Source organism: Oncorhynchus tshawytscha, unplaced genomic scaffold (assembly GCF_018296145.1).
Source record: "Oncorhynchus tshawytscha isolate Ot180627B unplaced genomic scaffold, Otsh_v2.0 Un_contig_5874_pilon_pilon, whole genome shotgun sequence".
Classification (NCBI taxonomy): Eukaryota; Metazoa; Chordata; class Actinopteri; order Salmoniformes; family Salmonidae; genus Oncorhynchus; species Oncorhynchus tshawytscha.
Window position 1 is genome coordinate 4,204 of NW_024607396.1, and position 10,797 is coordinate 15,000.

General features: G+C 44.2%; 1 protein-coding gene across 1 annotated transcript in view; it reads right to left on the reverse strand.

Moving 5' to 3' along the window:
* Positions 1–345: 345 nt before the first annotated feature.
* Positions 346–10,797, reverse strand: part of LOC121842520 (dorsal-ventral patterning tolloid-like protein 1) — a gene marked incomplete at both ends in the record, with an annotated part of 19,782 nt that continues 9,330 nt past the window's right edge. The window contains 3 exons of the mRNA XM_042312443.1: positions 346–462; positions 628–730; positions 3,266–3,381. Coding sequence (XP_042168377.1) covers positions 346–462; positions 628–730; positions 3,266–3,381 — 336 coding nt within the window. The remainder of the gene's footprint in view (positions 463–627; positions 731–3,265; positions 3,382–10,797) is intronic.

Here is a 10,797-nt window from a genome sequence, read left to right on the forward strand (position 1 = left end):
ATGCGTCGCGGAAGTTAGAGTAACAATGATCCAGGGTCTTTCCACCCCTGGTTGCGCAGTCGATATGCTGATAAAATTTAGGGAGTCTTGTTTTCAGATTAGCCTTGTGTGTGTGTGTGTGTGTGTGTGTGTGTGCGTGTGTGTGTGTGTGTGTGTGTGTGTGTGTGTGTGTGTGTGTGTGTGTGTGTGTGTGTGTGTGTGTGTGTGTGTGTGTGTGTGTGTGTGTGTGTGTGTGTGTGTGTGTGTGTGTGTGTGTGTGTGTGTGTGTGTGTGTGTGTGTGTGTGTGTGTGTGTGTGTGTGTGTGTGTGTGTGTGTGTGTGTGTGTGCGTGTGTGTGTGTGGTACCTTCATAAACAGCTGTAAATCCCTTTCCCACCCAGTTACTGCTGCTTCGGAACTCAATCCACATCCGACTCTCTGACGACACCAGACCCTCAGGAACCTGATCCCCACAGAACCTACCTATACACACACACACACACACACACACACACAGTACACACACGCACACACACACACAAACACACACACAACACGCACAAACAAAGCAATAATTTGAATTGAACTACAAGTCAGACATAAACAAATGAACACAACACACACACACACTCTCTCTCTCTCTCTTACCTAGCAGTGGGGCCTTCCTCCAGTATCCATCTCTAACTTCTATGTAGTCATACCAACAGAGAGAGCTCTTATACAGGTCCATAGTGGTAAAGTTTAGAACAATCTGGGGGGTAGAGAAAGAGGGGAGTGGTTAGAGAGAGAGAGGTGGAGGGAGAGAAAGAGGGGAGTGGTTAGAGAGAGAGAGAGGTGGCGGGAGAGAAAGAGGGGAGTGGTTAGAGAGAGAGAGAGAGAGGTGGGGGTAGAGAGAGGGCAGGGGGAGAGAGAGGTGGAAGGAGGTGGGGGCCAGTCAGTGTGAGAGGTGGAAGGAGGTGGGGGCCAGTCAGTATAAGTGTGAGAGGTGGAAGGAGGTGGGGGAGAGAGAGAGGTGGAAGGAAGTGGGGGCCAGTCAGTGTAAGAGGTGGAAGGAGGTGGGGGCCAGTCAGTGTAAGAGGTGGAAGGAGGTGGGGGCCAGTCAGTGTAAGAGGTGGAAGGAGGTGGGGGCCAGTCAGTGTGAGAGGTGGAAGGAGGTGGGGGCCAGTCAGTGTGAGAGGTGGAAGGAGGTGGGGGCCAGTCAGTGTAAGAGTTGGAAGGAGGTGGGGGCCAGTCAGTGTAAGAGGTGGAAGGAGGTGGGGGCCAGTCAGTGTGAGAGGTGGAAGGAGGTGGGGGCCAGTCAGTGTGAGAGGTGGAAGGAGGTGGGGGCCAGTCAGTGTGAGAGGTGGAAGGAGGTGGGGGCCAGTCAGTGTGAGAGTTGGAAGGAGGTGGGGGCCAGTCAGTGTGAGAGGTGGAAGGAGGTGAGGGCCAGTCAGTGTGAGAGGTGGAAGGAGGTGAGGGCCAGTCAGTGTGAGAGGTGGAAGGAGGTGAGGGCCAGTCAGTGTGAGAGGTGGAAGGAGGTGAGGGCCAGTCAGTGTGAGAGGTGGAAGGAGGTGGGGGCCAGTCAGTGTGAGAGGTGGAAGGAGGTGGGGGCCAGTCAGTGTGAGAGGTGGAAGGAGGTGGGGGCCAGTCAGTGTGAGAGGTGGAGGGAGGTGGGGGCCAGTCAGTGTGAGAGTTGGAAGGAGGTGGGGGCCAGTCAGTGTGAGAGGTGGAAGGAGGTGAGGGCCAGTCAGTGTGAGAGGTGGAAGGAGGTGGGGGCCAGTCAGTGTGAGAGGTGGAAGGAGGTGGGGGCCAGTCAGTGTGAGAGGTGGAAGGAGGTGGGGGCCAGTCAGTGTGAGAGTTGGAAGGAGGTGGGGGCCAGTCAGTGTGAGAGGTGGAAGGAGGTGGGGGCCAGTCAGTGTGAGAGGTGGAAGGAGGTGGGGGCCAGTCAGTGTGAGAGGTGGAGGAGGTGGGGGCCAGTCAGTGTGAGAGTTGGAAGGAGGTGGGGGCCAGTCAGTGTGAGAGGTGGAAGGAGGTGGGGCCAGTCAGTGTGAGAGGTGGAAGGAGGTGGGGGCCAGTCAGTGTGAGAGGTGGAAGGAGGTGGGGGCCAGTCAGTGTGAGAGGTGGAAGGAGGTGGGGGCCAGTCAGTGTGAGAGGTGGAAGGAGGTGGGGGCCAGTCAGTGTGAGAGGTGGAAGGAGGTGGGGGCCAGTCAGTGTGAGAGGTGGAAGGAGATGGGGGCCAGTCAGTATGAGAGGTGGAAGGAGGTGGGGGCCAGTCAGTGTGTCAGCAACACTCTTTATTGGCTACGCTGCACATTTAGCCTGGAGCTACTTTAACTTTTACTTTTTTCTCTCCCCTATATCTCTGTGTGTGTTTACCTTCTCTCCCCTATATCTCCGTGTGTGTTTACCTTCTCTCCCCTATCTCTCTGTGTGTGTTTACCTTCTCTCTGTGTGTGTTTACCTTCTCTCCCTATATCTCTGTGTGTGTTTACCTTCTCTCCCTATATCTCTCTGTGTTTACCTTCTCTCCCTATATCTCTCTGTGTTTACCTTCTCTCCCCTATATCTCCCTGTGTGTGTTTACCTTCTCTCCCCTATATCTCTGTGTTTACCTTCTCTCCCTATATCTCTGTGTTTACCTTCTCTCCCCTATATCTCTCTGTGTTTACCTTCTCTCCCTATATCTCTGTGTTTACCTTATCTCCCCTATATCTCTGTGTTTACTTTCTCTCCCCTATATCTTTGTGTTTACCTTCTCTCCCTATATCTCTGTGTTTACCTTCTCTCCCCTATATCTCTGTGTGTTTACTTTCTCTCCCCTATATCTTTGTGTTTACCTTCTCTCCCTATATCTCTGTGTGTTTATCTTCTCTCCCTATATCTCTCTGTGTTTACCTTCTCTCCCCTATATCTCCCTGTGTGTGTTTACCTTCTCTCCCCTATATCTCTCTGTGTTTATCTCTGTGTTTACCTTCTCTCCCTATCGCTCTCTGTGTTTATCCCCTATATCTCTGTGTTTACCTTCTCTCCCCTATATCTCTGTGTGTTTATCTTTGTGTTTACCTTCTCTCCCCTATATCTCTGTGTGTTTACCTTCTCCCCTATATCTCTGTGTGTTTACTTTCTCTCCCCTATATCTCTGTGTGTTTATACCTTCTCTCCCCTATATCTCTCTGTGTTTACCTTCTCTCCCCTATATCTCTGTGTTTACCTTCTCTCCCCTATATCTCTGTGTTTACCTTCTCTCCCCTATATCTCCCTGTGTGTGTTTACCTTCTCTCCCCTATATCTCCCTGTGTGTGTTTACCTTCTCTCCCGGGGTGACAGAGACCCTCCAGACACAGTGTGTGTACGAGGGGTAACCGTTGGGGTAACCGGGCGACGAGAAGTTACCTGTCGACTCCTGTAGGGTCTCCCCGCACGCTACACACACACACACACAGAGAGAGAGAGGGAGAGAGAGGGGAGAGAGAGAGAGAGAGAGAGAGAGAGAGAGAGAGAGAGAGAGAGAGAGAGAGAGAGAGAGACAGAGAGAGAGACAGAGAGAGAGACAGAGAGAGAGACAGAGAGAGACAGAGAGAGAGAGAGAGAGAGAGACAGAGAGAGACAGAGAGAGAGAGAGAGAGAGACAGAGAGAGAGAGAGACAGAGAGAGAGACAGAGAGACAGAGAGAGAGAGAGACAGAGAGAGAGAGAGACAGAGGAGAGAGAGACAGAGAGACAGAGAGAGAGAGAGAGAGAGAGAGAGAGAGAGAGAGAGAGAGAGAGAGAGAGAGAGACAGAGAGAGAGAGAGAGAGAGAGAGACAGAGACAGAGAGAGAGAGAGAGAGAGAGAGAGAGAGAGGGGGAGGTTACTCTTTTCTATGCCATATCTCTAGGTCATTGGTTTAAGCTGAAAGACCCGCCCCTTTTACACTTGTTCAGTTTAAACCCAAATTCCAATTCACGCTTCTCTATTGGCATGAAAAACACTGTATCAATATGAATTACGAATAGTCATGTAAATGGTATTACATTATAATAAGAATGAAATGGTGACAGTCAACAGTAGAACAACAATACATCTAAAAGGATCAACATGGAAAATGAAACACCTCTATCTCTACCATCTCTCTCTATCTCTACCATCTCTCTCTATCTTTACCATCTCTACTCCCATCTCTCTCTCTATCATCTCTCTCTATCTCTACCATCTCTACTCCCATCTCTCTCTCTATCATCTCTCTCTATCTCTACCATCTCTACTCCCATCTCTCTCTCTATCATCTCTCTCTACCATCTCTCTATCTCTACCATCTCTACTCCCATCTCTCTCTCTATCTCTATCATCTCTCTCTATCATCTCTCTCTATCTCTATCATCTCTCTCTCTATCTCTATCATCTCTCTCTATCTCTACCATCTCTCTCTATCATCTCTCTCTATCTCTACCATCTCTACTCCCATCTCTCTCTCTATCTCTACCATCTCTCTCTATCTTTACCATCTCTCTCTATCTCTACCATCTCTCTCTATCATCTCTCTCTATCTCTATCATCTCTCTCTCTATCTCTATCATCTCTCTCTATCTCTACCATCTCTCTCTATCATCTCTCTCTATCTTTACCATCTCTCTCTATCATCTCTCTCTATCTTTACATCTCTCTCTCTCTTTACCATCTCTCTCTATCATCTCTCTCTATCTCTACCATCTCTCTCTATCATCTCTCTATCTTTACCATCTCTCTCTACCATCTCTCTCTATCTTTACCATCTCTACTCCCATCTCTCTCTATCTCTACCATCTCTCTCTATCATCTCTCTCTATCTTTACCATCTCTCTCTATCATCTCTCTCTCTATCTTTACCATCTCTACTCCCATCTCTCTCTATCTTTACCATCTCTACTCCCATCTCTCTCTCTATCTTTACCATCTCTACTCCCATCTCTCTCTATCTTTACCATCTCTCTCTATCTTTACCATCTCTACTCCCATCTCTCTATCTTTACCATCTCTCTCTACCATCTCTCTCTATCTTTACCATCTCTCTCTACCATCTCTCTCTATCTTTACCATCTCTACTCCCATCTCTCTCTATCTTTACCATCTCTCTCTATCTTTACCATCTCTCTCTATTTTTACCATCTATACTCCCATCTCTCTCTATCTTTACCATCTCTACTCCCATCTCTCTCTATCTTTACCATCTCTACTCCCATCTCTCTCTATCTTTACCATCTCTATCTTTACCATCTCTCTCTATCTTTACCATCTCTACTCCCATCTCTCTCTATCTTTACCATCTCTACTCCCATCTCTCTCTATCTTTACCATCTCTACTCCCATCTCTCTCTATCTTTACCATCTCTACTCCCATCTCTCTCTATCTTTACCATCTCTACTCCCATCTCTCTCTCATCTTTACCATCTCTCTCTCTATCTTTACCATCTCTCTCTATCTTTACCATCTCTCTCTATCTTTACCATCTCTACTCCCATCTCTCTCTATCTTTACCATCTCTACTCCCATCTCTCTCTATCTTTACCATCTCTCTCTATCTTTACCATCTCTCTCTATCTTTACCATCTCTACTCCCATCTCTCTCTATCTTTACCATCTCTCTCTATCTTTACCATCTCTACTCCCATCTCTCTCTCTATCTTTACCATCTCTACTCCCATCTCTCTCTATCTTTACCATCTCTACTCCCATCTCTCTCTATCTTTACCATCTCTACTCCCATCTCTCTCTATCTTTACCATCTCTCTCTATCTTTACCATCTCTACTCCCATCTCTCTCTCTCTATCTTTACCATCTCTCTCTATCTTTACCATCTCTACTCCCTCCATCTCTCTCTATCTTTACCATCTCTACTCCCATCTCTCTCTCTATCTTTACCATCTCTCTCTATCTTTCCATCTCTACTCCCATCTCTCTCTATCTTTACCATCTCTACTCCCATCTCTCTCTATCTTTACCATCTCTCTCTATCTTTACCATCTCTACTCCCATCTCTCTCTATCTTTCCATCTCTACTCCCATCTCTCTCTATCTTTACCATCTCTACTCCCATCTCTCTCTATCTTTACCATCTCTACTCCATCTCTCTCTCTATCTTTACCATCTCTCTCTATCTTTACCATCTCTCTCTATCTTTACCATCTCTACTCCCATCTCTCTCTCTATCTTTACCATCTCTACTCCCATCTCTCTCTCTATCTTTACCATCTCTCTCTACCATCTCTCTCTATCTTTACCATCTCTACTCCCATCTCTCTCTATCTCTACCATCTCTCTATCATCTCTCTCTATCTTTACCATCTCTCTCTATCATCTCTCTCTCTATCTTTACCATCTCTACTCCCATCTCTCTCTCTATCTTTACCATCTCTACTCCCATCTCTCTCTCTATCTTTACCATCTCTACTCCCATCTCTCTCTATCTTTACCATCTCTCTCTATCTTTACCATCTCTACTCCCATCTCTCTCTATCTTTACCATCTCTCTCTACCATCTCTCTCTATCTTTACCATCTCTCTCTACCATCTCTCTCTATCTTTACCATCTCTACTCCCATCTCTCTCTCTATCTTTACCATCTCTCTCTATCTTTACCATCTCTCTCTATTTTTACCATCTATACTCCCATCTCTCTCTCTATCTTTACCATCTCTACTCCCATCTCTCTCTATCTTTACCATCTCTACTCCCATCTCTCTCTATCTTTACCATCTCTCTCTATCTTTACCATCTCTCTCTATCTTTACCATCTCTACTCCCATCTCTCTCTATCTTTACCATCTCTACTCCCATCTCTCTCTATCTTTACCATCTCTACTCCCATCTCTCTCTATCTTTACCATCTCTACTCCCATCTCTCTCTATCTTTACCATCTCTACTCCCATCTCTCTCTCTTTACCATCTCTCTCTCTATCTTTACCATCTCTCTCTATCTTTACCATCTCTCTCTATCTTTACCATCTCTACTCCCATCTCTCTCTATCTTTACCATCTCTACTCCCATCTCTCTCTATCTTTACCATCTCTCTCTATCTTTACCATCTCTCTCTATCTTTACCATCTCTACTCCCATCTCTCTCTATCTTTACCATCTCTCTCTATCTTTACCATCTCTACTCCCATCTCTCTCTCTATCTTTACCATCTCTACTCCCATCTCTCTCTCTATCGTTACCATCTCTACTCCCATCTCTCTCTATCTTTACCATCTCTACTCCCATCTCTCTCTATCTTTACCATCTCTCTCTATCTTTACCATCTCTACTCCCATCTCTCTCTCTCTATCTTTACCATCTCTCTCTATCTTTACCATCTCTACTCCCTCCATCTCTCTCTATCTTTACCATCTCTACTCCCATCTCTCTATCTTTACCATCTCTACTCCCATCTCTCTCTATCTTTACCATCTCTACTCCCATCTCTCTATCTTTACCATCTCTCTCTATCTTTACCATCTCTACTCCCATCTCTCTCTATCTTTCCATCTCTACTCCCATGTCTCTCTCTATCTTTACCATCTCTACTCCCATCTCTCTCTATCTTTACCATCTCTACTCCCATCTCTCTCTCTATCTTTACCATCTCTCTCTATCTTTACCATCTCTCTCTATCTTTACCATCTCTACTCCCATCTCTCTCTCTATCTTACCATCTCTACTCCCATCTCTCTCTCTGTCTTTACCATCTCTACTCCCATCTCTCTCTCTATCTTTACCATCTCTACTCCCATCTCTCTCTCTATCTTTACCATCTCTACTCCCATCTCTCTCTATATATATATATATTTTACACCTCTCCCTCCATCTTTCTCTACTCCCATCTCTCTCTCTCTATCTTTACCATCTCTACTCCCATCTCTCTCTATATATATATATATTTTACACCTCTCCCTCCATCTTTCTCTACTCCCATCTCTCTCTCTCTATCTTTATCACCTCTCTCTCTATCTTTCACATCTACATCCATCGCTCTCTATCTTTTACATCTCTCCCTCCATCTCTCTCTGTCTTTCACATCTCTTTATCTCTCTCTCATCTCTTTCTCTATCTCTGTCTTAATATTTTGCTCCATCTCTCTCCATTTCTTCATATCTCCCGCCATCTCTCGCTCCATCTCTCTCCATCTCTCTCTCCATCTCCCTATCCATCTCTCCCTCAATCTCTCCTTCTCTCCATCCATATCTCCCTCCATCTCTCCTCCATCTTTCCCTCCATCTCTCGTTCCATATCTCCCTCCAACTCTCTTTCCTTCTCTCCCTCCATCTCTCTCGTAGTGAGATGAGTCACATGTGCCGTCCTCTCCCATCATGCATGATGTTTTTACCCAGAGTGCCCTAGGGCCCGGCTCATCTGTCAGTTGTCACATATGATCTCATAAGGACTACAGCTGGGTTCACACACACAGTATGCAAGTACACACACACACACACACACACACACACACACACACACACACACACACACACACACACACACACACACGCATGAATAATCACTCACACACACATCTTATACACAGACATCAGGACAGTATGAATGCTGACTCACACACACACACACACACACACACACACACACACACACACACACACACACACACACACACACACACATCTTATACACAGACATCAGGACAGTATGAATGCTGATGTTGAGCCAAAGTTGCTTCAATAGACTGTCAGAATAGATTGTTACAATAGAATGTTACAATAGAATGTTACAATAGAATGGTACAATAGAATGTTACAATAGAATGGTACAATAAAATGAATAAAACATTCTATTGTAACATTCTATTCTAACATTCTATTCTGACATTCTATTGTAACATTCTATTCTAACATTCTATTCTGACATTCTATTTTGACATTCTATTGGAACATTTTATTCTAAAATTCTAACATTCGATTCTGACATTTTATTCTGACATTCTATTGTAACATTCTATTCTAACATTCTATTCTGACATTCTACTGTAACATTATATTGTAACATTCTATTGTAACATTCTATTCTAACATTCTATTCTGACATTCTATTGTAACATTCTATTCTAACATTCTATTCTGACATTCTATTCTGACATTCTACTGTAACATTATATTATAACATTTTATTCTAACATTCTATTCTGACATTCTATTGTAACATTTTATTCTAACATTTTATTCTAAAATTCTATTCTAACATTCTACTGTAACATTCTATTCTAACATTTTATTCTAACATTCTACTGTAACATTTTATTCTAACATTTTATTCTAACATTCTACTGTAACATTCTATTCTAACATTTTATCCTAATAGGGTTAACCCTAACCCTAACCCTAACCCATTCTGACATTCTACTGTACCATTCTATATTCTACTGTAACATTCTGTAATCCCCTCTAGCACCAGGGTCAGTCTCAAATGTTGTTTTTTGATATCGTTGTAAGCCTGCCACACACACTATACAGTACATTTATTTAACATAAGAATGAGTGTTGAGAATGAGTTTTTGTCACAACCCTGCTGCGGAGAGCGTGATCACACAGTCATCCGGAACAGCTGATGCTCTCATGCATATTTCAGTGTCATTTGCCTCGAAGCGAGCATAGAAGTCATTTAGCTCGTCTGGAAGGCTGGGCAGCTCACGGCTGGGCTTCCCATAGTAATCTGTAATAGTTTACAAGCCCTGCCACATAAGATGAGTGTCGGAGCCGGTGTAGTATGATTCGATTTTAGCACTGTATTGACACTTTGCCTGTTTGATATTTCGTTGGAGGGCATAGCAGGGTTTCTTATAAACTTCTGAGTTAGAGTCCCGCTACTTGAAAGAGGCAGCTCTACCCTTTAGCTCAGTGCAAATGTTGCCTGTAATCCATGGCTTCTGGTTGGGGTATGTACGCACGGTTACTGTGAGGACGACGTCCTTGATGCACTTATTGGTGAAGCCGGTGACTGAAGTGGTGTATTCCTCAATGCCATCAGATAAATCCCAGAACATATTCCTGTCTGTGATAGCAAAAAAGTCCTGTAGTTTAGCATCTGCTTCATCTGACCACTTTTTTATGGAACGAGTCACTGCTACTTCCTGCTTTAATTTCTCCTTCTAAGCAGGAATCAGGAGGATAGAATTATGGTCAGATTTTTCAAATGGAAGGTGAGGGAGAGCTTTGTACACATCTCTGTGTGTGGAGTAAAGGTGGTCTCCGCCCCTCAAACCTTAGGGTTAGTTTGAGGGTTAGGGGTTAAGGGTTAAGGGTTAGGGGTTAAGGGTTCAGGGTTAGGGGTTAGGGTTAGTTTGAAGGTTAGGGTTTGAGGTTAAGGTTTAGGGGTTAAGGGTTAGGGGTAAAGGGGTAAAGGGGTAAGGGGTTAAGGGTTCAGGGTTAGGGGTTAAAACCTGTGTAGGGCAGAAGTTCCGCTAGCAACATTCCGCTGAAAAGGCAGTGTGCGAAATTCAAAAATATATTTTAGAAATATGTAGTTTTCACACATTAACAAGTCCAATACAGCAAATTAAAGATAAAATCTTGTTAATCTACCCATCGTGTCCGATTTCAAAAATGATTTACAGCTAAAGCACAACATATGATTGTTAGGTCACAGCCAAGTCACAAAAACACACACAGCCATTTTCCTGCCAAAGATAGGAGTCACAAAAAGCAGAAATAGAGATACAATTAACCACTAACCTTTGATGATCTTCATCAGATGACACTCATAGAACATCATGTAACACAATACATGTATGTTTTGTTCGATAATGTGCATATTTATATCCAAAAAACTCAATTTACAATGGCGCCTTACGTGCAGTAATGTTTTGATTCCAAAACATCCGGAGATTTTGCAGA